Here is a 27,915-nt window from a genome sequence, read left to right on the forward strand (position 1 = left end):
AAAATCATAGCATATGTTATCTCAAGACACTTTAGAAAAAAGACCTTACTCTGAACATTTGATGAAGTTGTGATAAAATGCATTTTGCAATAAAATGTATCATTTAAATCACTTAAATTTGTGTTTGTTTATTCTCTGTATATATGCACACGTGTAGTAAGTTACATCAGAGTGGAAACCATGATGCATACGTTTGGATTGGTCATACTTTAACATTATATTAAAAAAAATCATTATATTGTGCTGGTTCAAACAGAACCATCATAAATACATTTATTTCTGTAATAAACCACAAGGTTAGGTCACCTAGAATTGTGATTTTAATATTAGATCTCTGGTATAACTATAGTGGGGTTTAACACCTCCATGTGGTGTAAAAATGTACTACATCATGTAGACCTTTTGTTTGAAACTACTTTATAGCTGTTCAGTCATCAACGAGTACAACAGAGGTTTTTAAACGGTGATCATCATTTTGCTTAATATGGACATTTTAAGTACTCATCTGATGATCCACTATTTTATAACCACCTTAGTAAAAGTTTTCGCCTCAGAAATAAATCAGTTCATCTGCATAGCTCCACGTCTTACGCAATATCTCTTTGTGCTGAGTCTGACAACAAGCTCATCAAGACAATGTAGACAAATACCACAGCAACATCTATTACTATACATGGAGAGGAGATAATGTGAGAAATCTTAGAAGAGGAAGCAAGAAAAGACCCGCCTTTCCATTGTGTTGTAGGAAGGACATTGATAATTACTATTAAAAAAAAAATAAGCAGTGAGTTTTGACATTAACAGAAACAAAGACAAGAGGATTAGCCTTCAACAGTAAGTCAGGTTTGATTACCTGTAAGCCTTTCATAGTGTAGGTGTCTAATAGGCCTACATGTTTTTTTCCTATTGCAATCAAATAACCAAATTTGCTAATTTTACATTATTACAATATTGTCTGTGTATGCAAAAAAAAAGTCATTGATGGAAATTTCAACATTAGCAAACGTCTCTATTTGGGTATTGTTTCTGTTTTGAATTGCAGTGCACAGTGGTTTTGCACATGACATGTGCTCGTGACATTTACATTTCTTGTAGGCTATTTTGCACCTGACTCTGACTTCTGTTTATTCATGAAAATGTACTTTATAGGCTACAGCTTTAATTAACGTGTGTGTAAAGGACTAAATCTCAGTCATCCCTTCTCTTATCGTTCAATGTGTATTTCATGTAGCCTAGTAGCCTACATAAGCTGACCTCTGGTCCCCGTTGCTTTTCTTTTAAGTAGCCAAAATCTATGATTCAAACTAATTGTAATTGTTTTAGTAGACCTATCATTAAAAGCTGCCATGGCTTGAGTCATTTCTATCATGGGCGGTTCTAGGCAGGGGCCAACAGGGGCGAGTGCTCCTGCTACACCGAGCTTGGTCCCCCCTGTGGCCACCCCTCCAAAAGGAAGAGCCCCCCCTCATAACACATACAACTGGACTTACAATCTAGTATTAAATACTGTTACTGTAACAAATATAAATCATGGTATTTAACGATGGTTGCTATTATTTGAAATAATATTTCCATATATATATCAAAGCGATCATCTTTGTCTATTTTTCACCTGGGTTTAATGTTCCCCTCTGACAAAACAACTGGCCCCAGTTTGACCCCCTCAGTAAATGTGGTCTAGAACCGCCACTGATTTCTATATTCGAGGCATTTCGTTACAGTTCAGGACATGTTCCACTGAACACAGTTTCTGAAACCTTTAATATGATAAGAGGTAAAGTTGGAGGCAAATTCCTTGGCGAAATTTTTGCCATAAGGTTTTGAAGCTCTGCTAAAGTCTTACGGGAAGTCTCGCGATGTGATAAGGGAGTGACGCCATTTGTTTAATTCTTAACCAAGTCGGCAGCCACTGACCGCCCCCCTCTCATCTGTCTACATTCCTGTTTGTTACCCTGATGATGGGCTTCAGTCGGAAGTTGTCCTCTCATACATGTGTTGTCTTGCAGCAGCTCTTCCTGTCTGTTTTCTGCTTTCGCGGCTGCAAACATGAAACCACACTTGGTTTTTATTACATTTTTTATGAATGCGCCACGTGATTTCAGTGCAAACCGTGAGAAAACACGAGCGCTTATCACCCCTTTCCTTCTGCGACAGAGTTGACACATTTAAAGATATTTCCTTGTCGTTTTTCCTCCATACTCTGTCTCGCTGGACACCAAATGGGAGGGACTTAAGTGTGCATCACCTAGGGGGGAATACTAATGAACTCTTCACTAAGGAAAAAAAACACAGCCTGGAAAACATTACTTTTAACCTGAATGTAGTTTTTACCTTTTTTTTGTCCCTCGTGTGGTGGAGTTACTGCGCGTACTGAACCGGGCGGTGTTTTATACTGAGTAAGTACATTTAGGCCTGATAACTTTGACGCATATTTCTCTCCTCTGTCTGAGCCAAAAGCAGCATTTTCCGACTCCCACGAATATGTCCAGCTGCAGATTTCATTATCACCTCCGCGGAGGAAAAAAACACACCTGGATACCGTCGGCGTGATGTTGTAAGTTGAGACAAAAAAGTGACATTTGTGGCGCAGTTTCGTCAGTTTGGGTGTAGAGTCTTTGAAGAATGCGACGTTATAGGAAACCATGGTCTATGGGTGGAGACGACAAAACTTACCCTTCAGCATTTTCAACCCTCCCTGTCAGAGAGGTGAGTGACCTTGGTGTAGTATACTTTTTAACGACGTCACCACACTTGTAGTTTAAGATTAAGAAATGTACAGATTCTGGAGGAGGCGAAGGAGATGTAGCGGTAGTCTTATCACATCATACCATCCCTTATAACTCTTCTTAACTATCAAAAAAAAATAGGCAAAAGTGTCATTACCACCCTGGTTTTTTATTTGTATACACGTTATAACCGTGTTTCTATTAGAAGCAGGTTACTTAAACTGGTTAAAAGTTTGGTGAAACCTCACAAAGAGTGGGTATTTTTAAGCGACTATTGTTTCAGATTGGGGGAAATCCGCTGGGCACAACCAGCACGTATACAAGAGTCGACTCAGCATAGTTGTTTTAGTCATGTTGGAATGTATGACACATATTAACATCCTTACAATCAGTCAGGAAGTTGTTCGGTCTGTTGCCATTTATTTTGCTGCTCAGTATTCATGTTTAGGACTCATGCAGACACGTGTGCAAATACGAAACTCAAAGAATTTACATTTGTTGACGCGAAGGCTAATTCATTGATACACAATTTCTTTAAAGTCATAATACACTTTTCCCCCTTAAACTAAGTGCTGATGGAAACACATTTCTGTAAGGGTCACAATGACCACTTTTATAGAATCAGTCTATGAATGCCTATACTTTTGCTTAATTAACTTCAAATCACTTTTGGAATAATTAGAAGCATGAAACATCATCTTCTCCTCTACCAGCAGCTTTAAAAAAATAAAAATAAACTTTACTGAGCAGAATAGTTTTGTTTTGCTAACCTACCAAAGTTTCAAACTTTGAGAGAGAAGTGTCACCTGTAACCACTCCCAGCGGTGACATACAAGGGCAACGACCACGCCCTGAGCACCCCTATAGCCTGAATAATCACAGCAAGTAGGTCAGCAGTAGAATCCACGTTTCTGATAGTATATGTTTGGATTAGCAGAAAACTTAGACAATATTAATTAAAATTGTGCAGCCTGTGTGCTGCTTGAGTGTTTTTTTAATTTATTAAGCCACTTGGACTCCCTAAATCGGAAATCTACAAGTCCAACATCAAGAGTCTTCAAAAGTCGCTCCTGGCATTACCACTCTGAACTGGTGACTGAACTGGTCACTAAGCCAACACACATAACGATGTGACTATAGCGTTTGTAACATGTGGCTTTGCTTTCAGTTAAAGCTCTTGCCCTCTTCGCTCATGTTGTAGAGGCCCCTGAGTGGGTGTAGTTCAGGATTTCACAGGTAGGGACTGAGCAAAACGTTTCTCTCCAATGAGCGTGAACAAGAAAATCGTGTCCCCCCCGTTGAAGGGTAAGAATGGCGTGTCTCCAGATAATCACTCTTCTGTGGACTGTGGGAAAAGACTGGTCTTAGTTCAAGGTTGTTTGATCAGTATTTAGTTTTCTCATGCATGAGTTTGTACTGAACATTACGTGTGAGCAAAGGCAAGTGGCAGCTAGCTTTTCTTTTTTTTTTATCTCACAGAGAAGACGGAACAAAGATAAAATGACTTTCACTTTTCATGCACTCAATGGACCTCAGAGCCCTTTATTTTGGGAAACAGTGTTTTGCCAACAGTAGCGTTGAGTGTCCCAATCCACAAACAGACAAACGGGTTGGATCTCTTTAAATGACGGAATAGCTTAAATAATCAAGGCCTGTCCTTAGTGTAGCAACAAAAGGTTAAGTTGTTTATTTCCTAAGGAATCAAAACAACATCTGTTGAAGATCCGTCCTAATGGGAATGAATCAATTACTTGTGGACCGGATGATGAACTCCCAGTAGAAAGATGTTCTGCAGCTGTACTGTAACAGCCTAATAACCCTTTTGAAAGAAAACTAAACTATCAAACAATCTTTATTTATATATACACAACAAATGTTATCTCGAAGCACGACAGAATGAGCAGGTCAAGACACTCCTCTTTGTTAGACAGTGAAATATGTGGAGAATGAAATAATTGTGTTAAATGTAAACATCGTGACTTTGCATCAATGGAAGAAATTAATAATTAAGAAGTGTTTTTCATCTGATCTAAGAAAATGTAAGTAAAGTTTAAGGCAATTGCTTTACAAGGACAAGTCATACAGATAAGAATAATAAGAATAATACATTTTATTTATAACGCACTTAACATTTAAACGAAAATCTCAAAGTGCTACAATTTCAATAAAATCATTAAAAAAAATAGCAATAGTCAAAGGTAAAATCAGAGTTAAGAACCTAAGCATAAAACAGGATCTAAAAGCAGGTTTAAGGGAAAAGGTCTTCAGGAGAAAGATAATAAAAATAAGGATAAAACAATGACCATATTTTTAATTTAAAAAAAAAAATCAACAGCAATAATAAAGACAAGGTCAGGCTATTACACGAGACACACATACATAGCATGTCAAAATCAAGCGGCAACCTCGGGGGGGTTGAAAAATGAAGCCAATGAAGAAGTGTGAAATCCTGCAGTTCATTTGAGGGTCCGCTTGAGGCTGTCTGCAAGAGCCCCCCCCGGAGGTCACATAGGCTACACACTACACGCCAAAAAAGTGTCTTTAACTTATTTATTGAGTGGGTGAGAGAATCCTGGTTAATGACATGCTCTTTATTAGCTCATCTCATGGTCTTGGCAACTGCTTAATTCTGGTGAGCTGCATGGTGTCCAATAATTCCTGACAACGTACACCTATATAAAAATAGTTTTCAGTTTAACGGGATACATGCTGGATACAAACCATCAGCTTGTAATGTAACCATTAGCATATTGGGCATCTATAATTACCTGGTTACAAACACCTTGTAGGGGATTATCCTTTTCTGTCTGCTTCATATCCCTCCTTCTAATGTTTTATATTTAAAAGAAACAACCATTCAATATGACATGTGTCTCCTGAAATCATCTAATTTCTGTTCCTAAGAGTTGATTTCCGTTATACAACCTGTTCTATGAGCTGCATTGAGGTCAGCATAAATCCTTACATTTCATCAGGACATCGGCTGACTGTGTTGAGTGAAACCAGGAGTACAATTCAAACCAAAACAATGTACCTTTGAAACACTAAAACGTTTTTTTTTTAGTGTTCATCCCACATCCCAGGAGAGCAGATGCTTGTTGTATTGCAGTCATGTGTTACTTGTCCTTTTGTGTTTAGAGCCACTCCTGAAGTATTGGGATGCAGCCAGTAGCCTTTGGCCTGTACAGTAAAGGTGATGTACCCACCCTGCTTCACAATACTCAGCCTTGCGTCGTTTTTTTTCCTGCAGGTATAACATAGAAGTTAACGGAAACGATGCATATCGTAATGAACATTTTATGAAACCGTACTCATGAAAGTTTCATTAAGTCATTGAATCAATACTATAATTAATCAGACGTTTTTCCAACTTAATCCATGACTGCTTTAAACTGCTTATTTCACGTTGTGGTCCTGTAGATGTTTCATCCTAATCTCCATTCCCCCACACACTCTCTTGCCCTTCTTAATACAAACACACACAAAAAATCGCATACATGTACAAATTGTCCCTCCTCCCCCTGCCCCCCCCCCCCCCCCCCCCCCCCCCCTCGTTTCCCAGGAAACTAAGCCATTCAGAGATATCTGCCCACACACGTCACAGAAGGGTTCACACACACGCACACACACCCTATTCTCTGTGTCGTTTACTCCTTGTGTGTGTCACAGAGTGAATTATGCCCAATCGACAGGTGCATTTCAACAGCAGTACTTCTATAATGACGTCATCTTTGGTATGACCGGTTGGAGGCTGAGTTGTTCTTGAACGCCTCTTCTTGTGTGATCCAGACATGTCACACTCCTTAAGGATTAGACTCACTGTCACTAACATGTCAGATATGGCACCACTGTGCGTTATCGTTAGTCTGCATCTCTCTACTCTCTCTATTTTTGCCCATTTGACTGCTACAGCCGGTTTAAGATCAGTCAAAGAACTACTGTTTCCTTTGCAACTCTAACTGTCTCTCTACTGAACTCTACCCCCCGAACTCTGAACTCTGTCTCTCTCTCTCTCTCTCTCTCTCTCTCTCTCTCTCTCTCCCTCCCGAACTCCGCCCCCCGCTGACCCCCCTTTCCCTGCACATCACCTCACACCCATCATCCCCCCACCACTCCTCCTGGTCATACACACACATCTCTCATCCACCTGTATTATAGTATGTTCATATCACCTCAATAAGTTACCGACCTGTAAAATATGTCCATATTCTGTATATTATCTGTAATCTAGTAAAGCATGCTCACTGCACCTTAATCTGTATATTATAATCTGAAGAATATACTTATATTTATAGCATTTATTTATATTATAGCATCCCATTAATCCAGACATATATACCCAATAATTCACTTTTTTTAGTCTACATCTGTAAATTTTGTAATTACTTGTACATAGCACAGATTCTTGCACTTTCTGCTTATTTGCACTTCTGGTGAGATGCCAAACCTCATTTCGTTACTCTATACTTGTATATGTGTAATGACAATAAAGTTGAATCTCATCTCATCTAGTTGCCAGCTGACATTGTCATTCATTGCTTTCAGCAGGACCGGCAGCAGTTCTGATTCATATCAATTAAATTAAATGTAATAGATTTCACAAATGCTTCAGAATCAGGTTTATTGGCAAGGTGTGCTGACACAAATAAGGAGTTAGACTTTGGTGAATATATACAAGACTGAATGAGTCAATAGTGCAGTGGTGAGTAGTTGTTAATACGAATTTTCATGAAATTCATTCGGCTTGGTAACTTTGTGAAATGTATTATTCAAGTCTGTCTACCACCTGTTGGCACTCCTACTTTTGGGTGTCTGAAGCTGTAAACTTATATGGGTGCAACACCTAAATTGTAGCAGAGCCAACCATATGTTGTCAACAACTGTTTGCCAGACAAAGAGTCTACATCTGTTACGTATACAAATCAGTGTCATGTCATCTTTATTGTTTTATCGTGATGTACCCAAATAGAAAGGAATTTGTGGGTTGCACCTTTTTAACAGAATATAAGCAGCACTGTGAACACTGTTACTTTGTCGGCAATTTGCAAGCATGCGTGTTTGGTGAAGTTGTCTGACCTCGGCCGATTAAATGGTGTTATAATCTACAGTCTGTTTCACGATTTCTTCATTGGATTTATACAGCAGAAACAACCCCCACCTAACAGTAGTGCAACACACTTTGCTTCACTTAAGAGACACTTGCAGATTGTGGATTCAATTAAAGTAAAACAACTTTATTAATCCCTCTTTGGGCGATCGATTTGGAGCAGCTTGTACATAAAAAAAAAACCTAAATAAAGACACAGTGACGTACATAACAGGTTATACAAGAGCCCTAAAACTAAGAATCCGACCTAAAAGGAGATACCAGACTGATTAGTAATCGATCAGACTGGATAAAAACGCAGCGAAAGAACACAAATTAAATCAAAGAATAAAAGATCGGTGTTGCTAAAAGGATACAGTCCAGTAAAAATATCAAAACCTAAGTTTAGTAAAGTGAAGTTGCAAAGTTTTTTACAGAATGCAGCTGTCTGCAAACTGTTTGACTTTTCCCTTCCTAGACGACTGAATAACTCATTTTTAATTTATTTGGTGATCAAATACAGTGAACCTCAAGTTAATGACTCAAATCTCATTCTGTTGGGGTTTACAAGATGAGAAGTAGATGTTTGCTTCTGATGTTTGCCCCTGTAGTTTGCACTGTGCATGATTAGTGGTATGAAGATGAGCAAACTCAGACTGTGAATGTAAAACTTCCTCCTCTCACGTCTTTGCAGCAGAGCAGCTGCAGCGTGCGACAACAGCGCAATGGCGAGTCCGGAGGACGTGATCGAGCCGGTGGCAAAAAGCTCAGCGGCCCAAAAGCTGGGCAGAAGGCGCTTTATGCACGACATCCAGAGCCTGAGTCCAGACGAGATAGATGGCCTCATGTCTAGCAGCGGTGAGAAAGGAGTCCCTTTAATGAATACATGAAAGTAATCATAAGAGCTTCCCTTTTAAAAGTCTTAACGGCTGTATCAGAAGAAATCCATTAACACAGCTCTTATCTTCCAAACAACAGAGGGTCGGCCTTTCCTCGTGGTGCATCATCTTCCTGAGCTGAAAGACGAGGGAGTGCCAATGCTAATGCCTGGTACTCCTGTTACATGCAGAGTGGACAACACAGAGAAATACACTACTCGCTCTAAGGTAAACCTCCAAATATTTACTTCTTTATGAGGAAAATCATTTTAATTTTTTTCTATTTTAGCCAGCAAACAAACACAGCCTGATAGAGAGGTATCCTGCTCATTACATGTGGAGTTTCTCTGCTTGGAGAGTCATTTTAGGTGCAGAGGCAGCGGGAGGCTAGAACATCACAGCGTATATGACAGGATTTAAAGAAGTGGGCGCATCTAGGATGTCTTGCTTTACTACAGGGGCCTATTATGATGAGTTATTAGGGGACAACCTTTTCACTTTGAAACATCTAGACTCACACAGACCTTGTTTTTTGATTTTCTTCTGGGCTTTTTGTGCCTTTATTGGAGAGATAGGACAGTGGATAGAGTCGGAAATCAGGGCGAGAGAGAGAGAGAGAGAGAGAGTGGGGAGTGACATGCTGGAAAGGAGCCACATGTCGGATTTGAACCTAGGCCGCCTGCTTGGAGTATTATCATTAAAGACTTTATTTGGCATGGACATCACAGATGCATTGGACGAACCAGATGCATTGTTTGTAGGAAGTGTTGTAGCAAACATTGCTAGTACTCAACTGGAGTACTATAGCCTCTGTACATGGCGTGCGCACTAACCACTGCTCCACCAGCACCCCCACACAGACCTTGTTTCTTAAACTTACATGCCACATTTCAACATGACTGTTTAAATTAAAGAGCATTATTTGTTGCGTAATTGCATACAATCCACGTCTGACCCATAGAAAGCGTCACATGTTTCATTTCCTTTCTAACACACTTCAGAATGTACACAGATTAGTACCAGCTGAGCTAAATACTGACGGCTTAGTCAGTTTGTAGTGTTTGCTTTCTTTGTTTTCATGTGATTTTTTCTAAATAGGTTCATTCTCATAGTGAAGTGATATAAAAACAAAATTGGCAAGTAAATAAGTAATAAAAAAATAATTGGATGCCGTGTTTAATAATTTGTTTTTCTTAAGTTTTTAATTTCTCTCCATCATGGTTGTGTGAATTAATCCAATAACATCCTTCCAGGTCCGTGTGGGCACCCTGTACACAGTACGGCTGACGCACGGTCATTTCCACTGGACAGTGAAGAGGAAGTACAAGCACTTCCAGGAGCTGCATCGAGACCTCTACAAGCACAAGATGATGATTCACTTGCTGCCTCTGGGAAGGTTGGCATACCCCTCTGTTTGTCTTAATCATGCAAATGAAGCCCTCTCTGTCTCTCGACAGGCACGCAATAGAAGTCTACATGATAGGCTGCTTTGAGGTCTTGTTTTCAGATTTCTACAGCAGTGGTTTGAATATTCAAATTTCTCTCAAAGGTTTGCAAAGGACAGGCACCAGCTGAGAGCCATGTCAGAGGAAATGCCCAGCCTGCACGGGACTGAACGCACCCGAAGGACCTCAAGCAAAATGGTATCAAACGAACAAATCATGTACATGTGAAGTATTTATAGCACAGCCCTTGTGGATACAGATTAAATTCCTGCAGAATATTGCATCAACAATATTTTAGTATTCTACTTTAAAGGAGATTTTTCTTTATTTACGACATACAAAGAAAACAGCAATTTTATGAAGTGCTCTCGCTTGTGTCTTTGGCTTTTGCTTAATTTTTATAATATGACATGTTATTTATAACGCACTTTACATTTGAAATAAATTTCAAAATGCTTCAAATATAGAAACATGAGCATAAAAAGAGTTAAGGACAACACAAACAAGCATCAAAACTGTTTAGAACAAGAGTTCATTTTCATTTATAAAAGAGTCATGTGAGGTTGAGGTGCCAGTCAAAGTCTGGTCCATCAAGAGGAAGCTCTTTTATTTGTTTAAGATTTATTTGGGGGCTTTTTATTCCTTATTAGGGAGACCGGACAGAGTCAGAAATCAGGGAGAGAGAGAAAGAGAGAGAGAGAGAGAGAGGGGAATGATGTGGAAAAGGAGCCACAGGTTGGATTCGTATCTGGGCCGCCTGTTTCAAAGACAATAGCGTCTGTACATGACGCCCCAAGAGAAAGCTCTTTTGAAAGAGAAATGTTTTGCGGTATTCCACAAACAGGGGGGATAAGATTGGAAGGCCTGATCCCCTGTTGTGCCGAGCTTAGTTCTTGGGGTTGGACACAGATGTTGTTAACAGAGCAGGGGTGTTTTTGTGGAGGATTGGGGGTTAAGGAGTTCCTTGAGGTAGGCTGGGGCATGCCATGGATGCACCGATGCATTGGATTCTGAGGTGGACAGGAAGCGGATGTAATGATTGAAGGATAGGTGTTATGTGCTCAAGTCTTTGCGCTCTCATATTTGTGCACATTGAACATATTTCAGTTTTTGGAGACTCTTGCTAGAGAGCCAGATGAGTAGAGCATTCCAGTAATCCAGCCTGGAGGAGATAACATCGTGGGCGGGCCGTGGGAGAGACTGATGGGCAGAGTTTTGCAATGTTTCTTATGTGATAGAAGGACGTCTTGGAATGTTTTGACTAGAGAAGGATATGCAGGCTATGTTGGATGACTGGACCTGGTGTGCCCTCGTCAATTTAAGCACTACAGTGATCTGCCCTTCTTATTATATAACAGGGCAATGTTGTAGTTTTGTGTGTGAAAAACCTTTTTTTATTCTTGCATGAAAATGATTGTTGGTCAAAATGATTTTAGAACATATCAAAAACAGAATATGGTTGCAGTTTTTGTCCAGTTGCATTCAGAATATCCTTACTTTTATATAACTTTGTTTTATTCTATTTCTGTATTGCAGAAATACCTTGAGGAGTACCTGAACGGTCTGCTGGATAATGTGTTTTGTAGGAACGACCACAGCATGGTAACAGCTTTAAAACGAACAAACACACACAACGAAAGTGAATCTATCTAATGTAGTAAGATGACTCTTTCTCATCCTCTTTTTACAGCTTGAATTCCTCTCTGTGGGCGCACTCTCCTTCGTCACTGATCTTGGACCCAAAGGCTTGTAAGCAAACATTTAAAGAGTGTGTGTTACAGGAAAAGAAATGGGGAAATGAAGAAGTGTCTGGGAGAGACTTATTATGTAACAGATGTCAACTTGTCTCAGGGAGGGACCCATCTTCAAGAGGTCAGGCGGACACCGGATTCAAGGCCTGAACTGCATCGGCCACCATCAGATCTGTTTCCGCTGGTCCCGGCGCTGGCTGGTGGTCAAAGACTCCTTCCTGCTGTACATGAACAGAGACAACGGCAGCATCAACTTTGTGCTGCTGTTTGACCCCGAGTTCAAAGTGAAAGTGGGCCGCGCTTACACAGACACCAAATATGGAGTCTGCATTGAGAACTTCACTCGGTAGGTCAGCTGTGTGTTTGTGTGTACACTCAGATCTCCACAATATTGCTCATTTTTGAGTCTGGTGTTATGTTGTGTTTGTGATTCATACCTGGCCTGTTTGTGTTTTTTTTCTTCTTCCAGGAGCCTGATCATCAAATGCAGCAGCTATAGACAGATTCATTGGTGGAGTCATGAAATCAACCGGTTGGCAGAAACCTGTGACTTTCTCAAAGAGCAACGCTTTGGCTGCTTTGCTCCGCCGAGAGAAAACATGCTCACTAAATGGTCAGAGATAGTAACAGCCTTAGATAAGCAACTTTCTGTCTTAACATGTTTCTTCATATCCTTAACTTGTATGCATTTTGTTTGAAGGTATGTGAATGGAAGTGGATACTTTGAAGACCTGGCTGATGCGCTTGAACAAGCAAAGGAGGAAATCTTCATCACAGATTGGTGGTAAGAGTGGACAAAATCATCAAACTGTGACATTGGTATTTTCAAGCTATGTATGAAGGGCATTTCTGCTGTGAAGGGGTTCTGTTCAGAGAGGTGACCAGCGGTGGCATGGACCAAATCTGAAATTATGATTCACCCTGGCAACATGCTGCTCATAGCCTTGTTTTCATGTCAGTGTTGCATATTTTCAAGCAGTGTTTTGGTGCTGAAAAAGTGCCTATACTTTTATTTGTTTTTGTGAGTTCGACAATGTGCAGGAGTTTGCATGTTATTTTTAAAGTACCTTGTATTGTAACTTTGTACATACATCTTCATTTGAGTCACTAAAGAGCCAAACTAAGACTAAGACGTATATGTTGCCATTCTCTTGTGTTAATTCAAAGTTGATCCCAATTGTAGAGATAGAAAATGTATGTGCAACAACAACTTAATGCCAGCCCTGCATAAGTCAGTTCTCCAATTTTATCAACTCCAGTCAAAACGTCTGGACACGCTCCAGCTGCTGTAAATATTATGTGTTACGTGTCCTCTCTCAAAGGCTCAGCCCTGAAGTTTTCCTCAAGAGACCAGCAGCTGATAACTACTGGCGTCTGGATCACATACTCAAACGCAAAGCGGTAGAGTTGCTCTCTGTCACGTTCATCTTCTTAATTATAGAATCAAAATGAATCGTATTCTAAGCTGGAATTTTGAACTTGCTCGTGCAGGAACAAGGGGTCAAAGTGTGCGTCCTGCTGTACAAAGAGGTGGAGATGGCCCTCGGCATCAACAGTGAGCACAGCAAGAGGACTCTTATGAATATGCACCCAAACATCAAGGTTGGTCTGACACCGCCACGGGATTTGATTGGCAGGCTACAGCAACGCGATGGACAGAGGCCTCATCTCATGTTCTATTCAAAATCTCTCGTGTTTGCAGGTGATGCGTCATCCTGACCACGTCTCCTCTGTGGTGTTCCTGTGGGCTCACCATGAAAAGATGGTGGCCATTGACCAAACAGTGGCCTTTGTGGGGGGGATTGACCTGGCGTTTGGGAGGTGGGACAATAGCCAGTACCGGCTGACTGACTTGGGTTTGAAGGAGAAGGCTGCCGGTGAAACGGACGAGGCCCTGAAAGCAGATACAGTGGTACAAACAGTCTCTTTGAGCTCGTCTTCAGTCTCTGATTCCGTGTTTATTGTAGTTCATAAGCCAACGTGCTTTGAATGTTACGCACGCTCCACACTGATTGATGTCTCTGTAAACTAGGACAATGGTGGAGCTGATGGTCAAAAACCCTCTGAACCAGATAAGCAAGCAGAGCAGGACCCCGGGGATCTGACTGGCAACACTAAACTGTGGCTTGGCAAAGACTACAGCAACTTTATCTGGAAAGACTGGGTCCAACTGGACAGACCGTTTGAAGGTGAATTATCTAAATCTCTCAGTATCACACACACACACACACACACACACACACACACACACACTGAGTCCGGGAGCTAAAAAGGATTGCTCTCTATATTTTGCAGATAACATCGACCGTACTCAAGTTCCTCGCATGCCGTGGCGTGATCTGTCTGCGGCTACTCATGGCAGCGCTGCCAGGGACGTGGCCCGCCACTTCATCCAGCGCTGGAACTTCACCAAGGTCAGACTCAGAGGACATCTTCAAACGTTCAGTCTGCTGAAAGCCGCCTGAATTAGATCGTCATAGATCTGGCCTGAATGAGCTATATGTTAGCATAATATTATTATAAACATTCTTGTCATATTGTAGACTGTAACTTAAAAGAAAAACTCAATCTATTCGTCACAGCCTCTCCTGTGTTGTGGTAACCTTTTTTATTTGACTCAGGTGCATACATGTGAAATAGTTTATTTAACTTTAAGGCGATGCTTCTGTAGGAAGGGAGTGACTCACAGGATCTTTTTGTTTTGTCTTTTCCAGATCTTCAAAAACAAGTACAAGGACGACTTCTACCCTTACCTCCTCCCTAAGTCCCAGTGTACTGCTGACAACCTCACATACATTGTGCCTGGGTCCACAAAGGCCAAAGTGCAGGTATTTATGCCCAGATTAAGTCACAATATACTGCATATCATACATTGTATGCAACATATGTGCAAAATGTGCAGAAAAACGATCATTTGATAGACAATGCACATGTTATTTAAAGCGATATAAAACATGTCGTTAAGCTATGTCAAAGTTCAGATGGTGTTCTGTTACCGGTGTGGTCGTGTCTTTCTTGTCACAATGCATTTAAAGGCAGGGTTGGTACGGTAATTGGAAAAAAACTAGCATGATTTTGAAAGAAGCGTTCCCTTAGTGCTCCGTCTGCCCTCTGTGCTCCCTCAAAAGCCACGCCCCTCACTTACATGCACAAGCGCCATTGGTCCAGAAGTGGAGCTCAGCTCATGCTTTTGAGTGTGGGCTCGTGCATGCAAGGGGTAGAGACAGGCAGGGAGACAGGGAGGCTGTGATTGGTTCATCAGATTGGTACCTCGTGGCAGACATTGGTCGAAGTTTTAACAGGCTTACAAACTGCTACAGATGACAGATTTTCTCTTTTCCTTTTTCAGAGCACCTGAGTTATTAGTTTCTGTCAGGACCTAAAGACAATTACAACCAAAATCTTAAAAAGTGTGTCTGGAGAAAATGACAAACCCTGCCTTTAAGTTTCTCCTACAACTCTCTCGGGTGCAGTTATTTGGGTAATGTCGTGTTTTCTAGCCTTTACAAGTACATACAGTCTGTTATACAAAGACTGTTCCCACGTGATGTCAGTGTGCCAGATAAATCAGACTCTCTGTTCACCGTGGGTGGCAGCCCTGCTGCAGAACAGTGGCCAGTTGTAAAACAAGCTCACCAAGCCTTGAAAGAGTGCATAACAAAAAGCTTTAGACTAGAAAGCAGCCAGAAACCTTTCCCCTGCACAGAAACACAGCCTTCATACACAAACGATGACAACACAAAAAAAACTCCATATACAATTACAGACATTAGTGAAAATAATTACTGTACCAGATAAGTGTAAAGCCCCTGCTTGTTTCTACTCTTCTTCATTTTACATGATGGAAATCACATGTGTTTCTGTAGAGTAAAACAAAGAGATGCTGTTCTGGCTTTTGAAGAGCAGATAGAGTGTTCAGAGTTTTTTTTTGCAGCAGCAGATGGTGGAACAAGAGTAAATCCTGTGGAGAAAAATCACTTCCAACATGTTTATCCTCTCCACTAAAGCCAGAGAAAACAAAATGCACTTTGTGAGGGAGGACAAGTGGAAGCATCTTATTTGCTTTGGGAAATGTGGTCCACAACTACAGGCCATCTTTCTCTATGTTGGTGTAATAAAAGGTAATTCAGTAGACGCTACATGATGCATCTTTGTAAAGAAGCAGCCATCAGTTATTGTTCACTAGATGACATCATAGATAAAAAAGCCGTCACAAACACAGACCTGACATATAAGCTTAGAAAGTTATTGCGAGAAAGTGAAGTTGTGTTGTTTTTTCCCAAAATGTTCTCAATATCCGTAACATTGTTCTCATTCTTCTTCATCTGCTGTGGAGGTTTTCAGGCAGTGCGTGTTTCGTAACAATAGCTTTTGCTCTGTGTGTGTTTTTTATTCTGTCGTGTGTGCTGACCTGTAACCCTAAACCTCGCTCCCCATTATGCCTTAGCTCTCCCATCAGGTGTGGTTGATCCATTATTCAAGTTTCAGCTCTCTGGTGAGAGCCGGAGAGCTTATATAGAGTAACCATGTATGTAGAGTAGAAGTAAATTGTTGCTACATTAGATTTTTTTTTAAAAAGTTGACGCTTTGAAAAAATTTGTATACAAAGAACCTGTACTTACGTTTCTGCACTCTGTCATTTCAGTTCTACATCTGGATCTTGTTTTTTTTTTAGTAGTAGTAGTCATTTATTTCGGTCAACATATACAGTTTTCCATTAGGAAAGGGGTAAAAAATGGTAGAATAAAAAATATAAAATTTACAAAAGCATGTGCATTCATGAAAAGACAAGAAGAAAAATTTGAGCGAAAAGGTGTAGGCTGAAGCTTTAGCTTATTATACCTACCCTTGTTACAAATCTTATTATTTAAAGCACTACTAGTTTTGTTGCAAACAATTTGAATTTGATAAGAGCGAATGAAAATGTGGTGTAGTGTATAAGCAAAAACAGTTATTAAGATATAAATATATAGTGAATAAAATGAAGTTTTTGGGTATTAAACGCAACATTAAAAAAAATGGATATCAGTGGTTGTTGTTCTGTAAAGAGCTTGTAACTTGTTCTGCTGCAACAATAATACTGTGTCAACGACATGGCAGAATTAAAATCAGCAGAGAAAAGCACTAAGGATAATAAATTAGCTGAAATATGTCTTATTAATGTAACCACACATGCCATGATAGAGACATTGAATGTAGTTCTTTTAAGCACATTGTTCTTAACATTAAGTGTTGTTTTTGTGTCTTTTCTTTCAGGTGCTGCGCTCTGCCGATCGCTGGTCTACTGGAACCTGTGAGAGCTCAATCCTCAACGCTTACATCCACACCATCGAAAACAGCGAGCACTACATCTACATCGAGGTAACGCAGGAACACCGAGGGGAGTTAGAGACAAATATGTACCCTGTAGGGTTTGCGAAATCAATCCCAATCCCAGTCTCAATCCCATAATCGTAACGTGAGTGTGACCTAAAACAGCAATAGCCTTAGGTGCTGAGTGAGAAAGAGACACTTTCTCACTCTACATGTTGAATGGAGGCCTGGGTATAATGTCCATGCTTTCACTCCATCTTGATAAAGTCAGATAAAGCTCAAGCTAGCTGTCAGCCACCATGAGATTCATAGCTGCCAATTTCATGGGGGGGGGGGAATAAATAAATAATACGTTTGGGATTTATTTTGGATTTAAGAGAATGTTTCAAACACAGTTATTGTGTAAACTATGAAGACGAGCACAGGGATAAAAACTGTGAGTTATATAGGGCTTTCACACTTGGCAGAAAACTCCTCTAAAACCCGGAGGAGCTGTATGTGTGACCGCAAACCGCCCAATTTTTCGCTCTGATTTCTACCAGAGTTTCTCCTGCCAAATCCTAGTATTTTTTCCGCAGCAAGTTCGAGTGAGTTTATGTGAGAACACAGCAGGATATTCTCCGGAGAATTCACCTCAAGCCAATTGGGGGGGGGGGGGAGTGATGTTTATGTATGTGACTGCTGCACGTAGCATTGTTATAAAAGCAAATATTCTCATTATAGCATCATATAGCAGACTCTGTTGCTCTGTCTGCGTCTTTTTTTTTACGTCACATCTTACCTCTGGACTTCTCCGCCCCCCCTCTTGTCTGACAGGGATATAGTCTCCCGCTGTGAGCAGCATATGTGTACAGCAAGGTCAGGAGAATTCTCCATAGCAGTCCTCCTGAAAATTATCTAGATATTTTCAGGAGTGCATAAGTGAAAACGGCTATAGCTGTTGTGTAGTCTCACATTTTTTGTTTATTAAGTGCATTTCATGTTATCGCACCTCACACATATTTCTAATATCGATCTGGCCTAGTACCTTAAAGCGAAGACTGGACTCGGCTAAATTGTTCTCCTACGCTTTTTGATGACAAACGAACTGATCAGTCCTGCACAATACTGGCTCAGAGGGTTTTGTGTTGTTGTAAGTAGCGACATCTTCTTATTATGAAAATAAAATAGGCTTTGAAACATACAGACATAGGTTTGATTTTTAATGACGAGCCTCAACTATTTTTAATTCTTTAGTGTGGGATTTTCTCTCACGTGCCATCATCATAATATTTTCACATTGTGAGTTTCTGTAGCCAATGTGTGTGTCCAGACACGAGTCTAAATTCAATCACAGCTCAGACCTTTCTTGCCAGCTACCTGCCTGTTTAAGCCCACCTCACACTGAGCCACCATCTGCCTTCTCTCTGCCCTCAGAACCAGTTCTTCATCAGCTGTGCCGACGGGAAAACTGTCTACAACAGGATCGGTGATGCGATTGTGGAGCGGATCTTGCGTGCACACAGGTCTGCTTTTAGAGTACTCGCTAGATTTTGTTGACACGTTCTTGAACCTTGAAGTTGTAAAGCAGCTGTACATGTAATCTGTACTCTGAAAGTGGATTTAAACATGTCAACAAAGAACTAAGAAAGTACACCCCAGCATTTAGTACTGTAAATACTCTGTGGCTTTCAGAACACACTTGACTTCAAGCAGCTGTGATGTACTTACTTCAGATCTTGGTTAGATGTGCTGCAGAATGGACATGTGTGAGTGAAATAGATAATAAACCAGAACAGAAACATAAATGACCAGGTACTGTACATGTACACGATGTGTCTCCTGCAGAGAGCAGAAGAAGTACAGAGTGTTCGTGGTGGTTCCTCTGCTTCCTGGGTTCGAGGGAGACATCAGTGCAGGAGGTGGAAATGCCATCCAAGCGATTCTGCACTTCACTTACAGGTAAGAGCCTTTTTCCTCCAATTTGCACGCTGCACTCAGTCCAGCACAGACCACAGTAAGAATTATAACAAACGTCAACCACAGGGAAATAACAACCTTTGAACCTTTATCTACCATGACAAGTTCCAAATGTCTCCTGTTTGTACTCATGTTTAGAGATTCCCATGTAGAGTAATTGTACTGGTTAAACAGTTCTATTTCATTTGCCTGAATTGAACTATCTGCTCTACCAGCATTGTAATGTTACGCTGGTGACGTCACTTTGAGCCTGAGTTGCCTTGGTTTTGATACCCCATCTTCTCCGCTGACACACAAATTTCCCTCAGTGATATGTCTATATAACCTACAAAAGCAAACCAGGCCAAGTGTTGCCCGTATTGATTCATCAATAAATAAACACATTTGTCATTCCTGCCACTGGGGCAGTGACAGGTGAGGCAAGGCAAGTTACTCTGCACAGACGGACTCCATTTCCTTTTTTGACGGTAAAGTTTCAGATTAAAAGATAGTAGGATGTGATTTTTTTGTTTAAAAAAAAAATTAACAACACTGCCATTATATCCATAAGAGCACACCAGAGCACACAGCGGAGCAGGATCCACATTTTTCAAAAGAGATGTCAATCATGGCATTTTACCTCTTTTATAGCATCAAATAACTCATTCAAACTAAACGTCCTCCGAAATATAAACTCACTTTAAAGACGGAAACCATGTTTGGGGTTAACTGTATTAGACTACAATTTTGATTTTGTAGTTTGACCCCTGTCCCATCTTTTACTGTATCATAGCTTATGACCTGCAGCCAGTCAGTAGAAGCAGCTCTAGATGTTTTGGCTTCACTTTTATGCTGCTGTCATGTCGCCCATCTTTTTTATACAGTTCATGGTGTCATAACTTTAAATCGTTTTTTTAATGTCCTACCTAGGACCATGTGCCGAGGGGAGCACTCCATCCTGGCAAGACTTAGTGAAGGTTAGTTTTGTTTTTCATCTGTTTTCATTTTAACAATCTGACATCATAACCGCCTCTTTTCATTTTAACACTTTTGTCTTTCTTTCTCCATTTATTTCCCTTTAAAACAGAATTTTTTTGGTGCTAGAAATCTTCCCACCTGTCTACATTTTCACCACTGTCTTCTTCATCTTCTTTCAAATCCACTTTACAGTCCATACCTTTCTGTGAGTTTCTTACTAAATTCTCATTTCATTTTAACGTGATGTCTTACAAATGACGGGATTCTTGTTCTGCTCCCCCAGTTAAGGACCAGTGGACTGAATACATCTCATTCTGCGGCCTGAGAACACACGCCCAGCTCTCCCAGTCGCTCGTCACAGAGCTCATCTACGTTCACAGCAAGACTCTCATTGCTGACGACCGCTGCTATATCATTGGTGGGTCACAACCAGCGAAAAAATACCCTCATTTATATCCTCTGAAATACCCTTCAATAAAACCGGTGTTCATTAAAACTTTTCAAGTAAACAAATATTTAAAAATGAGTAAATCAAAGGATGATATTTAATGTTTTAAAGTTCTCTTTTTCTTTGTTAAGACCACACAAGGACGATATTTTACTTTATTAGAAGTACAATATTACAATGTTGTATGTCACAACTTCAACATGTTTACTCCAGTTTAAAAAGTCTGGACACGCCCCTGCGCACGACTGCTGTTACAAACTCCCAACATTTCCTACTGCTGTGTATTCAAGTAAAAGCAACCAATGAGCAAAACATTTCTAATATTGAACCAGGATTAAAAAAAAAAGTATTTTGTGAGCATTTCTTTGGTTGCCCAGGTTATTAACAGATCCTATGATTTGTCAGCCCCTCAGTTCTAAGTTGTTTAACTCTCGCTTTACATTTTGAACATGACATATTTAAGATCATATTTAGTTTAAGCCTTTAACATTGCATTTACTCTCCTTATCTGCACAAAGATATTCAGAGAAACTACTCAAACCTGTAGAGCATCACTTATTCTAATTTTGTGAAAAATAATGTGTACTTAATTCTGCTGGTTTTTGGGGCTTTAAATACTACTTTTGACGTAATGATGGCTCAGAATAAAAGATTGTTAATGCCTGTTCTATCCACGTGTGTCCCAGGATCGGCCAACATCAACGACCGCAGCATGCTGGGCAGCAGAGACAGTGAGATGGCTGTGTTTGTGGAAGACGAAGAGAGGGTCCCGTCCGTCATGGGAGGGGAGGAGTACCAGGCGGGACCCCTCACACTCGCTCTGCGCAAAGAGTGTTTCGGGTAAGCACACTCGCTCGTTCTAGTGCAGGGTGCTCCTCTAGACGTGATTATAGTTGTAATAGTAGTGTAGGTCCTGCACTGGAAAGGGTCGGTTTTGAAATGCAAACTAGGATGCAAATAAGCAACGCACTCCTTCTGTAAAATATACAGATGTATTCAAAACTTTGAACGTTTCAACCATATTATAACAGGCAAAATGAATCTTTGTGTTTTTAATTTTCACCTCTAGAGTCCTCGTTGGAGCTTCTTCAGACCCCAGCATCAATATTGAAGATCCAATCAGTGATGAGTTCTTCTTCTTGGTCTGGAACGCAGCTGCTAAACAGAATGCCATCATTTATGACAAGGTAAGGAACTTTTTTTTCCATTATAAAATATCCAAAGGCCAGTGATAAATCTGAACTTTCAGAACAATTTAACAGCTTATTAACGTTCTCATCGCTGTTCATATTATACTATGTCTTTACTATTTCTTTTATCCTTTTTTGAAGATTTATTTTTAGAGAGACAGGACAGTAGAGAGAGAGAGAGAGAGAGAGAGAGAGAGAGAGAGAGAGAGGGAGTGACATACGGTAAAGGAGCCACAGGTTGTATTCAAACCCAGGCTGCCTGCCCCCGAGGACTGTAGCCTCTGTTCATGGGGCATTCGGGACTAACCACTAGTCTACCAGCACCCTGATATCATAGTCTAACATAAATTCGATTAATTTTGTAAAGATCTGTAGAGGATGTACTTTTCCATAATTTGATTTATTGGGTAATCCTGTCTGGTCCCTAAGTAGGCATAGTCTTTTTTTGGGGTTGGGTAAGAAATCTGGAGAGAGTGGGGAATGCAGGAAAGGAGCCACAGGTCTGACTTGAACCTTGGCCGCCTACTTGGAGGACTATAGCCTCCGTACATGGGGTGTAACCTAACCGCTAGGCCATCAGCTCCCCAATTAAGCGTAGTCGTGGCGTGGGTACGTTATACATTGACCCTACTTAGATGGTTGAATAAGTTTGGTTGAACAAAACCTGTGTATGAACTTATACTACACTACCTAAACCCCCCCCCCCCCGGCCCTCTGTGTAAATTTCCTTGTATTGATTGTGTCTTAACTATTCCTCCTCGCTCATATCACACCCTCGATCCAAATACCGCCTTTTTGACCTTTTATATGTTTACAATAACTGCCACAGGGAGGATTTTATTAGCTGTTTATAAAAACTGTCTCAGGTTGATACTGATGCCTGTTTGTGACCTTTCAAAAACACACCAGACCGCCTTTAAAGGATTGATTTCTGTTGCTCCCGTGGCTTGTGTGTCCTTCTTGCAAACAGGTCTTCAAATGCCTGCCCTACAACTCAGTCCACAACATGCGGGTGCTGAAGGAGTACACCGGCGAGGAGCGACTCTGCGACACAGACCCCGAAAAGGCCGCAGAGGAGCTGAAGGCGATCAGGGGGCTGCTGGTCCACTATCCCCTGAGGTTCCTGTGTGAGGAGAACCTGTTACCTCCTTTGGGCACCAAAGAGGGCATGGCTCCTGTAGGGCTGTGGACGTAACCACAGCTCCGGACCACTACGTGACAGTTTAAAGGGCTGCTGTACCACATGCTCCATAATCACATGGTCAGCGCTGCACACTAAAGTAGTTATAGCACTGGCACTTCAACGGTGAGGAAAAGATATGACTCATAAGACCTTTTCACACATGCCCACCTGAAAATCTCAGAACGCATGGATGCCCTTTCACACATGTCCCTCACAGCGGGAGATTTTCCCCGTCGTTCAGGAGGAGGGGGGGGGAGGAGGGGGGGGGAGGGGGGGGGGGGGGGGGGGGGGGGATCCCAGGAGCCCGAACATGACGTCGAAAGAGTGCTGCTGTAGTCATCGTTGGTACATTTACATGTACGGTTATAGCTTGATTAGACCATTCATTAGGACTACTGTCCTTGTCTCTGTATACAAACCCCCGGGGAAGAATCGATTTATTCACTGAAGTATGTCTGACTCACATACCGTAGTTAGCGATAAGACGTTTTTTCAGCTTATTACTTTTGGACCATCTTCTGCTTGACTTATTACGCCACATACAAAGTGCGTATTAATGACTGATAATAACCCAGGAGGCTACTAATTAGCATGCTAATAAGCAGCTAGTTAATGGTGAATATTGTGACCTTAGTTTTAAATGTTACTTTTGAAGCCGGGTGTGGACACCGTGGAGCATGAGCAGAACGCCAAGGTCCTTTTCTGGCTGTTTGAGGTGTTAATGCGAGACTGAATCGAACCCCAACTGCATTATCTAGGTGTGTTAGTATGAGTTAAAGAAATGGGATTTAGAGTGATTTTAGTGGGACTAACATTTTTACACGTTTTTTCAAAAGTGCAGTTTTAGTCGAACTAACTCAATATATCAACTTTAATATCGTGTAAACGTACAGAGTGAAAAGTTTACAACATATCCAAGATGGCAGAAAAAGCAACGTAGTCGTATAGCTTTTGCCTTGATAACCCTTTATATAATATACTGTGTGTTTGGATGTATTCAAAGTATCAACACACACAAAGTGGGAAAGAACATGGGCATGAGCAGAAAGTAGTACAGGGAGCTTCATTCCCTCTACAAAGGTTACTCTGGTTACATTATATAAACTTCACTAGCCTCAGCCACCCCTCGCTCAGAGGGAATTTTCCTGAACATAACCGGCTGTGTTCACACTTCGGCTCACCCTGACTTCTTGCGAAAAAATTCTGAATATATTTGGGGTGAATCATGCAGCCGTTTGCGTTCACACATGCAGTCCACCCTGAAAGAATCAGGACATTTTCAGGACTTAAGTTCCAGTGTGAAAATGGCTTTTGATGTTTTGTATTGTCTTTGTGACTGACAATGAGCTAGTCTGAACATAACCACTAAAATGTTGTTATCTATTAGAACAGTAGCTTCATTATCTGTATCGGCCAGTTTGTTCTCGATGTCTGCTCCAGAACTTCTTCAAGACAATCTGAACCGACGCTGGTGAAACAAAAACAAAAAAAAAAAAGCACAAATGAATGTATGAGTCAGTGAGGATGTGAGGTTGTATTGGAAACCTAGCATCTCACATGATCTGGGAACATCGTGTACAGTTATTGGTGCAAGGTTTTTAGGTGGGTGGCTCTGTCTCTCTCTCTCTCTCTCTCTCTCTCTCTCACACACACTCACTCGCTCTCACTCTCTCCCTCTGAGGCTTCACCTCTCACTGCAGTGCCAGCAAATCTGTCAGAACATTTGTGGTTGTTATGGCGACGGATATAAAGAGATGACTGGATTGGAGCTGAAACACAGACTGGATAGAGAAGGAGAAGAAGAGTACTGATAACAGAGAGATAACTTACTAAATCACGATGTTGTTTGTGGGAAGAAAGACGGGAATGCGTAGAGAGAAAAAGGACGGACGGTTTCTGTGGAGGCCGAATCATTTGAATAGTTTTGGATGAAAGATCAGGTGGGATAAAGGTGGGAGTGAAATAAAAGCAGGACAAGATAATGAAAGGGTGTTGGGGCTGATTTACCGTTAATTGTTGCATTTCCTTTTTTCAAAGTCACCATGACAACCAAGTGAGTTATTATTTAACCATGTTGTCTGCAGTCCAGAACAGAACATTCCTCTCTGCTCTGACAAAGCTGTCTGATGCAGAGACATGAAGTGTTGCACTGTAGCGTGTCTCGATTATTTCCACAGTTCTGCCTCCAGGTGCCATAACATGTCCAGAATATCTACCCTATAATAATGTGCTCGCAACAAACAATTGTTTGGTGCATTACATTTACATTTGTGTTACATTTGGCATTGTCTTATTTCAGATTTGGAAGTTTAGGAATCCTAGAAGAGCAGTTCAGTTCCACAGCCTACTGAGTCACTGAGAGAAGCTATGACAATTTAAAAACAACTAAAACCCCTAAAAACAGGTAGACAGGCAGGCTGCTGGGTCGCACACAGTGGAGCGCCCCCTACTGTAATGTTACTTTCATGAATCATGCAGCTCCCGCGGTTAGAGCATTAGCAGGTTATATTTTTCATCTTAAAATGCAAAAGAATTTTATGCTTTTTTTAAATAGATAGATAGGTTTACTTTATTGATCCCAAACTGGGAAGTTGTGATGTTACGGAAGCAAATAAAATAGAGTAGATACAAAGAAAATGAGCCCTAACAATATAAAAAAAAAAAAAACTAATTTATACATCGAGAATTTAGCTTAACATTACAAATTAGTCAAGTCAAAAAAAAAAATCAATCATGTCAGTTTTTCTGCTAATTCCCTTTACTGAGTCATGAGAATCACAGTGACGACTGAGCAGTTTAGAAAGGTATTGCAATTAGGGCTGGGCATCTTTGGGTGTCTCACGATTCGATTTCGATTCTTGGGGTCCCGATTCGATTCAGAATCTATTTTCAATTAAAAAATGTATTCTGGATTCATGATTCAAAGTGTATTTTTGAATTAGTACATACTTCAGGATTTACTCCAGTCATCTGTGAAGCTGGCTGAATTTCTTGCTGCTCCATTTGTCATTCTACTCCGTTAAAGAGCTAGCCTTAGCACTTAGCAGGGAGTGACTGATTAACCAAAAAACTGTCTTATGAATCGATCTCAAATCTCAGAAGATAAGAATCTTGATTTTTACATAAATCATTATTTTCCCCGCCTCTTATTGCAACGGACCAATGTTGCACCGGTGATGAACGAAAAGGGCTCTTGAAAGTTTTGTTATGACTGATATCATGTTAGAGTTGAACAGAACAAACGACATGAGCTGTCGCCTTTATGTAGAAAAAAATCATTTCACAATGACAACATATCGTCCATATACACTATTTAACACGGGCGTCATCACAGGAGTCTGACCAAGACGAGGGCTTTCTTTAACCTCAGATTTAACTGTGCAATGTTTCTAAGACCACTTTATGTCTTTCATAGTTTATCACATGGCACAGAGTCTTTCCAAGTTCATTCAGTGCCTTTTGTAAAGCATCTGTTCCATAGCAAAGTTTTTAGTGAACTACCAGCAGAGGGACAGATGGTATGTTGTATAATGGACCTTATGAATGGGGATCAGTTTCTCATATTCTCAGCCTTTTCATCGTGTTCACATGAGATCTATATAAAATGCTAATAAATGACTGCCCCATGTTTTTAGAGAGGCCTGAATCTAAAGACGTTCGGTGGAGGGGTGTGGTGATGTGCATGATTTTGTCGTAATGCAGCTCAAACTCCTAACGAGTGGGACTTGGTTGCGGCGATGGCAGAGCTGGAGAAAGTGCACAGATTGCCTCACCGCCTTTGGAGACTTGCCCACTAGTCATCAACACTACCTGTGTGGTTTCAGTGCAAACTTGTCTGTGAATGTGACAGATGATAAGTATCCCACAGGAATGCTGCCTTACGCTACATGAAGCACCTTTCGCAGAGGACTCGGAGAGACCATCTGTGTTTTTAAAAAGTGGTGCAACGCTGGCTGCAGAACTTTTTCACTTTCAAAAATCCACAATGAGTCTTAGCACACGAGAAGCTGAGGATGTGCTGGCCTCTCTTAAACAACACATCACGGTTGCCTTGTCTCTGTTTAACGGTTTCCACGGTGACCTTGTACTTTTTCTATGAAACTAATTTTTAATTTTTTTATGACAGTAACAGCCAGCATTACAAAACAGATTCATGTAAATATAACTGATAGAAACTTGTGATTTTAGCCTGGACCTATTATCCATAAAAGTCACTGTGTGTTAACTGCCGTGTATGGTTTTCTATAGCTGAAGGTTAAAACATTAAAATGATGTGTAGGCTACTAACACTCAGGAGAAGATGGATAATAAATGTTTTTATTTCATTACTTAGTACGGTTTAAACAACTTGTTCTTTACTGTTGTTGTTTTACTTTCCTTTCTCAATAAAATAGTTTTTTTTATTGAATTCCTGAAAGGATGTCTGTTTTTCTACCTTTGATTTTAAAAACTTTCATCAACCAGAATAAAAATTCACGTCAAAATGGCAAACTTTCAGAGTCCTGTGTTTACATCAGAATACACTGTTTGTTATTCTGTTAGTTGTAGGTCTTTATTTATTTATTTATTTTTGAACAGTAGTGCTGGACGATACAAAACAAAGCATGCGAAACATCGAGTAGGAGGACAGTAAAGACTGCCAAATGCTGAGACTTCAACTATAACAGCATCGACTTCAACAAACAGAAATGATGAAACAATACTGAATATAAATAATGAAAATAAAGTAAGAAACAAATAAAAGAAGAGAGGGGGCGATAAGGGGATGGGGGACATGATACTTTTTGTATGGTGGCCTTGAGAGGGGGAATGGAGAGAATGGATAAGGGTGTTTTTGTGTGTGAATTTTCTTCTATGAATGTGTTGATGTGTGTATTAATGTTTTGGTGTGAGAGGTGAGGGTCTGAGTAATGTTTGAGTTGGGAGGGTTAGGGTCTGCAGTAGAATTTTTTTTTGGTATTTGAAGGTCTTTTATAAAC

The 27,915-nt window shown here is 40.6% G+C and overlaps 1 protein-coding gene across 3 annotated transcripts; it reads left to right on the forward strand.

Annotated features, from left to right (window-relative positions):
- The first annotated feature begins 790 nt into the window (after nt 1-790).
- Nucleotides 791-23,123, forward strand: pld2 (phospholipase D2). Of its 3 annotated transcripts, none has more exons than XM_061056503.1 (24): nt 791-834; nt 8,507-8,670; nt 8,791-8,918; nt 9,944-10,086; nt 10,240-10,333; nt 11,672-11,737; nt 11,826-11,884; nt 11,987-12,232; nt 12,356-12,499; nt 12,587-12,670; nt 13,209-13,287; nt 13,378-13,488; nt 13,589-13,798; nt 13,919-14,075; nt 14,182-14,300; nt 14,601-14,714; nt 17,143-17,247; nt 18,616-18,704; nt 19,027-19,140; nt 20,068-20,114; nt 20,399-20,533; nt 21,250-21,403; nt 21,633-21,750; nt 22,724-23,123. In XM_061056503.1, the coding sequence occupies exons 2-24, from the start codon at nt 8,538-8,540 to the stop codon at nt 22,946-22,948; spliced, it is 2,874 nt and encodes a 957-aa protein (XP_060912486.1). In that variant the 5' UTR covers nt 791-834; nt 8,507-8,537; the 3' UTR covers nt 22,949-23,123. The 3 variants fall into 3 exon arrangements, with proteins under 3 accessions (XP_060912486.1, XP_060912485.1, XP_060912484.1); XM_061056502.1 differs by lacking the exon at nt 791-834 and adding an exon at nt 2,161-2,706; XM_061056501.1 differs by lacking the exon at nt 791-834 and adding an exon at nt 2,161-2,396.
- The last annotated feature ends 4,792 nt before the right edge of the window (nt 23,124-27,915 follow it).

The sequence above is a fragment of the Labrus mixtus genome, chromosome 14 (assembly GCF_963584025.1).
Source record: "Labrus mixtus chromosome 14, fLabMix1.1, whole genome shotgun sequence".
NCBI lineage: Eukaryota > Metazoa > Chordata > Actinopteri > Labriformes > Labridae > Labrus > Labrus mixtus.

What these genes read in the sequence shown, in the direction of transcription:
- pld2 (XM_061056503.1), top strand. Translation starts at nt 8,538, where the DNA reads ATGGCGAGTCCGGAGGACGTGATCGAGCCGGTGGCAAAAAGCTCAGCG. An exon ending in GATCTTGGACCCAAAGGCTT is followed by an intron (nt 11,885 to 11,986) that starts GTAAGCAAACAT and finishes AACTTGTCTCAG; the next exon opens with GGAGGGACCCATCTTCAAGA. An exon ending in ATATGCACCCAAACATCAAG is followed by an intron (nt 13,489 to 13,588) that starts GTTGGTCTGACA and finishes TCGTGTTTGCAG; the next exon opens with GTGATGCGTCATCCTGACCA.